The sequence below is a fragment of the Lycium barbarum genome, chromosome 1 (assembly GCF_019175385.1).
Source record: "Lycium barbarum isolate Lr01 chromosome 1, ASM1917538v2, whole genome shotgun sequence".
Taxonomy (NCBI): Eukaryota; Viridiplantae; Streptophyta; class Magnoliopsida; order Solanales; family Solanaceae; genus Lycium; species Lycium barbarum.
The window spans coordinates 154003509-154009508 of NC_083337.1; the positions used below are offsets into that span (position 1 = coordinate 154003509).

General features: G+C 36.4%; 1 protein-coding gene across 1 annotated transcript; it reads right to left on the minus strand.

Annotated features, from left to right (window-relative positions):
• Nucleotides 1-1554: 1554 nt before the first annotated feature.
• On the minus strand, nucleotides 1555-5519 carry LOC132645514 (heterogeneous nuclear ribonucleoprotein 1-like). Its single transcript, XM_060362531.1, has 6 exons — nucleotides 5067-5519; nucleotides 4599-4639; nucleotides 3002-3165; nucleotides 2793-2895; nucleotides 2550-2719; nucleotides 1555-2446 (listed from the first exon to the last, which is right to left on the minus strand). Exons 1-6 carry the CDS (start codon nucleotides 5255-5257, stop codon nucleotides 1901-1903), a joined length of 1215 nt encoding a protein of 404 aa, XP_060218514.1. The 5' UTR covers nucleotides 5258-5519; the 3' UTR covers nucleotides 1555-1900.
• Between the last annotated feature and the right edge of the window lie 481 nt (nucleotides 5520-6000).

The following is a 6000-nucleotide window of genomic DNA, read 5'->3' on the forward strand; positions in this document are numbered from 1 at the left end:
AAGACCACCCCCACCCCAACTAGGAGTACATGGGAGTTTGCAACTATATAAGTAGCACTTTCTTTTGTTATTAGACTACAACATATTCAATGTCGAGTAGTAGAAGCTCAGCTTGGTCTTTACTCCTTCCAAAAGAACCAAATAGTAGTGATGATGAGAGTTCAAATCATAGCAGTTTTTCGAGCGATATTAGTGATTTCAAACTAGATGAGCTAAATCCCCATCTTCTTATAGAGCGTAATGATGATTTCTGCAGTGTGAAATATTCAGATCCGCGAGAATATTATTGCGGTTTACGCCGAGAATGGGCACATCGGCTTGCCGAATCAGAACGTCTTGTTCGTGACTTGGAAAATCTCAACGCTCCAATCCCAACAAGGTACTCCATAACCATGCTTCAAGTAGGTCCAGAAACTTGCGAGCTTGCCGTGCAAAGGATTAGAAAAGAAAACAACATAATGCTGGCAAGACGATGTAGATTTTACATGCTAAAGTTGGCCGAAGAACAAGCATCATCAATCGGTAGAAAACTAACATCTACTGAAAAAAGATGTGTCTTAATAAACCGCCAATATTTTTCTGAGGACGATATTGAGGACTTCTATTCTGGTGATGATTAAGAATGCTGTAGTTTTAAGTTTAATTTATGATGATATTGTTATTTTGAAGAATATTAGCATGTTTAGTTTTTCATCAACTCAAGGGCATGAATTGATGAATGTATTTTATGTTTTTTTTTTTTTCAATGATTGTATTTTTACTACTTTTGGTTTATTATTAATGAACAAGTTTAAGTATTCGTGAAGAACTTAAAGCTAATGACACCAAGCCTTCAAACAAAAATGGCGTTCGAGCACTTTTCAACCACTAAAACGGCAGTTCGAAGATTTTCTTATCCTTGATGTTTTGAGCCTACCTTATTAAACGCACAAAAATAAGTAAAATTCTATATAAAATATTGAAGTTTCGGGGTCCCGAAGTATGATTAATCTATGATCAATGTACGTTAAAAAGTATAATGAAAAAGGAGTTAACCAAAAGGGCCAAAAAAAATAAAAAACACGGACCCCTTTAGCGCAGTAAATTACTGCGCTAAAGGCAGTTTTGTAACATTTTTTTTGTTGGGGTATTGGTACTTTATTTGAGTTTGAAATAAACAAAACGGATTGTGTGAAATAAAATGACGGGACGAATTCGGTGATTGGGGTAATTATAGGGGGAAATGAGTTGGGTCATTGTGATTGTGACACGTGGCAGACCGTGTAACTTAAGAACAAATTTGACCCATAGTATAATGATAAGGACACAATTGGCCCAATAGTATAACTAAAGGTATAAACAAACTATTTACGAAAGTTCAGAAGTATATTTGGCCCATAATATAACGGTAAGAGCACAATTAGCCTAATTAGTATAATGAAAGACATAAATAAACTATTTTCGAAAGTTCAGGGATAATTTTGACCCTTTTCCGATAATTATAAGTACTTCTCTTGCTTTCTAAAGTAATAGCTCGTCCACGAGTATACAGTATCATTATATCACTTCAATGGCTTTCACAAAGGTGTTATCTGCAATTGAAATGTGGAGTTTCAATTGGAGAGGTGTCTAAACATTTCTAGCATGGATTCAAAAACATTTTCAACTTCCTTTACTTACAATATGATGGTTGCTTAACTTATAAAGTTAAAACAAGAACTATGCTATCCTATCATTATCCCAAAGTTAACAGGCTAATACATCTACTGGAAGTTAGTGGGGTGGGGAATAAATTTATGCACCAAAATCATCAACTCCAAAAGAAACAAAAACCATCACCATTCACCAAAGACTTTACACCTAGATGGTACCCGTCAAAAGTCATCAAATCCAGTTCTTGCCACCTCAAAGTCAGACTTTGTCACTTCCAATAAGGATGAAACCTTCCATTAGCACCGCTATTTCCATATGCATTGGCACCACCGTTTCCCCCACCACTGCTGCCACCACTACCATACCCTTTTGCACCACCATAACCAGCAGGATTGCCACCACCTATATATCCGCCTTTACCCCCATCATTCCAGCCGCCACCACTCCCATAACCAGTACCACTGCCATAGTAGGAAGGTGCACCATAGCTGCCGCCACCATAAGCAGCTGCACCATACATAGCTCCACCAAACCCAAAGCCATAACCGTATCCACCATATCCAGGGTAAAATCCTGCAGGACCTGCACCATAACTTCCTGCAAACTTGCCATACCCGCCATAGTCACTGTATCCTTCATATCCTCCGTATCCACCATACCCTCTACCCATCTTTCCACCATATCCACCACCAAAACCCTCTACAGAACCACCAATGCCACCATATGATTTTGAACTACTCCCACCACGATGTAGCCGGTTTTCACTTGCATGTTCAACACCAGCTCTCTTTGGCTCCGCCCTCTTAATTTCAACCTGAAGAATACAAAAACAAAAATTGTTAAAATTGTTTCCTCAAAAGTAAAAGACGCAATAATCAGTTCAGGACACGGGGACAGTATAAAGTCCTATTACCCACTTGTTTGCCACGAAGTTCATGCATATGGCCGTTAGATAAAACCTTTTCAACTGCTTCTTCATTATCAAAAGTCACAAACCCAAATCCTCGGGACCGACCAGTGATTTGATCCAGCATGATCTGATGCTCCACGACATAGCCATAAGAAGAAAAATATTCCTTCAACTCATCTGAAATTAATCGCTAGGTTAAAGGAGCAACTTTTTTTGACCGACAGAAATAAGAAATGATACCATGTATTACCTTCAGTTAAAGATAACGGAAGACCACCAATAAAGATTTTCTTTGTTTTCAATGCTCCTTTAACATGCATGTCCTCCTTAGATACTGTTTTCTTCACTTCCACCTTATACACGAAATATAATATACTCTTTGAAACATAAATCTAGGCGAAGAGTAATAGTAAATAAAGGAAAAATGAGACAATGTAGTGCTTTCAGGAGAAAATCTACCGCTCTACCATCTATGATATGATCTTCCTCTAAAACTTTATTTGCAATTTCCGGGTCAGCATATGTAACAAATCCAAATCCTCGTGGCCTTCCAGAGATTCTATCCATCATTATTACAGAATCAGTTATCTCTCCAAACTGGCTGAAATGCTTCCCAAAAGATTCTGGAAAGTAAAACACCGTATACAGAATGAGGTTAGAGCAAAGATAGCCCGATATCATGAAAACAGGAATGCAGATAAAGTAGATGTACTAATCTTAGAAAAGAAAGGTAGATGTGAAACATAGTTTACTTCGGCAAACTATTTTGAGGTCTGTCACTGTTAGCTGATGCCTCATGTTAGAAACTAACTCGTCCTAAAGACATTATCAGATGATTTTAAGACCATTTTCTTCAAGAAACCTTTAGCATATCCCATACTCCAGATATCACCGAAACACATGTTCTGTTATACTATAACAGTTTGCACCATGAACTCAATATGCAGTTTGCGTCTAAAAAGAAGCATGATACTGTTACTTCTAATCAGGGAACTATAGCTTGTGCTGGAAACAAATATTTCTGCATGACTTTATCACCCATTAAACAAAAAAGCAATAAAAGAATATGCTTAATGGCTTTATAAATCAAACAAGCCATATCCGCATGGCCAGAATCCACAGGAGAAGTGAACGTCCACATTTCATATTTCCATCTTCTTTCATTTTTAAGTAGAGTATGGCTTAGATTCAATCTTATGCCTAAAGATACAGCACAATTTTTTCAAATATGATGCTCATTCATAACAACACCTGAGTGAGTATCGTGATGTGGCCAAGCGACAAATATGAAGACATCTAGGAAGACTTAATAAATGACCACTTACAGCACATTAGTGATATATCATCAAGCATGCTTCAGCCAGGTTGCCAAGGCAACTCACTATTTTTAAGATCCAGGGATATGCTTAGGTAGAAAGGCAATTGATATGAATACAGCACACCAAGATGCAATAGAAGGCTAATGTCAATATAGAAGATTATCACTGATTTTGATACCGTAAAATAAGTTGGATACGCAACAACGATTTTTTATTTTTTTTGGTTAAGTGTGCAGCAACCAATTTTTAAAAAACTTTAACTACATAACAACCGAGGTATAACTCAAGAAAAAGCAGAGCACGTTGACAACTGCATTAGCTACTTAACCAAAATTCCGATGTGAAACTACCCATACATAAATGAAAATCCATATTTTTGTCCAAGTCAAGACCATGGTAATCTCACTTCCAAGGCTTATTCATTACAAAATAAGACAGTGTCAATGTGAAAACAGTTGAAAACATATCCACATTCATAAGAGAGAGAAAATTTAGTGCTAGAACACATTCAAATACAGTCAAACAAAGAAAGCACTTGCAAATAAGCAGCAGTTTAGTTGCACATTAAAGCAAATATTACTCTAAAAATATCAAAACTGAGGCAAATAGATTTGGCGCAATCACAATTAGCTAAGAGTATAAAAGAATTCTAACATTGCAAGTAAAAACAGAGGGTCCTACTTAAGACATAATATGCACAATGATACAAAGCAAGATAGCATCAATAAATTCAATACCTTCGGTTGTCTCCCAAGCAATGCCTCCAACAAAAAGTTTTCTATCAACAAGAAAAATAACATTATGTCAGCATAGCCTCATATACATATTTGTAAATTACAAAATGGGGTTTTCCATATCTTCCAGTTCCTCTCATCAAGACAATACAACAATTGGGTAACATTCAAACGACCGAACAAAAAAATCATTCTAAGACAAAGTTGTGACCTGCTACAAGCTATAAGGTACTCCGTCCGTCCCAATTTAAGTGTCTTATTTTTCTTTTTAGTCTGTCCCAAAAAGAGTTACTTTCTCTATTTAGTAAATTGACAATTCAAACATCCACAAGTTTTAAAACCCAAGATTCAAGGGACATTTTAGTGACCACAAGATTCAAAAATGTCTTTTTATTCCTTAATATTTGTGTACAGTCAAACTAAGACACTTAAACTGTGACAGAGGGAGTATAAACTACGCTACAAACTAACCCTGCTGAAGATTCATTGATTGAATGTTTTAATTCATGGCCTGTCGTATCGTCTACTTTATCAGTCATTTCTATATCTTCACGGGTTTCTGAAGATCCCATTTGTTGGTCGGTTTCCTCGTTTTGTTCCTCAAACTGTTCTTCTTCATCATCGTAAAGAGCTATCCTTGGCTCAGTTACATCAAAATCCATAGTATTTTGTACCAGATTATTTCCAACAACACCTATAGCTTGACGTCGGTTGGGTAGTTTTCAGCTAAAAAGAATAAACCCTAACTAAATTCAACTACTCCAGCATGCAGCTAGCTTTAGGTGTTTCTCTTCACGAGATCGATACTGCTGAGTTTTGTGATTGAGTAAACCCTAGCTTTGAGCGGTAAACTAAAATTTGCCGCCGAATGAGATTTTTCTGGTAAATCAAATACTTTCAAAGAAAAAGGGATTGTTGACCTGTTTAACCCATTATTTAAAACATTTAACAAAGATAGTACATTTTTTAAAACTTTTACCAAAATAGATTAAACGTATTTCTATTTCTCACTAACGTTTTCTAAATTATTTTATTCAAAAAAATCAGAAGGCAAAAACTAACTGTAAACGGTGTTAGAAAGAGGTTTGCCGTAATCATGAGTCACGATATAAACAAAAACGTTATCCGCGGTAACGTTTTAATTTAGTCAATTAATATGACCTCGTTTCACGCGACAGCATTTTCTTTCAATCTTTGCTGCCACAGGCATGTGGGAACAATCATTTGTTTTAGGGCTATGTGGCACGTCATTTTCGTCGATCCTTCAAATTTCAAATCCCATCAGTGAGACATGAAAAGGTGTATTTGGGTGAGATCTTGTTGTCAGTGGTGTGAAAACCTTGAGATTGTTTCGATTTCTCAAATTACAACCGTGAAATAGTTACTGCAAACGAGTCTAAGAAAA

Excerpts from the sequence above, each read along its gene's own strand:
- LOC132645514 (XM_060362531.1), bottom strand. The coding sequence starts at position 5,257 with ATGGATTTTGATGTAACTGAGCCAAGGATAGCTCTTTACGATGATGAA. Across the intron at positions 3,166-4,598 it reads TGCTTGGGAGACAACCGAAG|AATCTTTTGGGAAGCATTTC; the intron begins GTATTGAATTTA and ends TTTACTTTCCAG. Across the intron at positions 2,720-2,792 it reads TCCGTTATCTTTAACTGAAG|ATGAGTTGAAGGAATATTTT; the intron begins GTAATACATGGT and ends GATTAATTTCAG.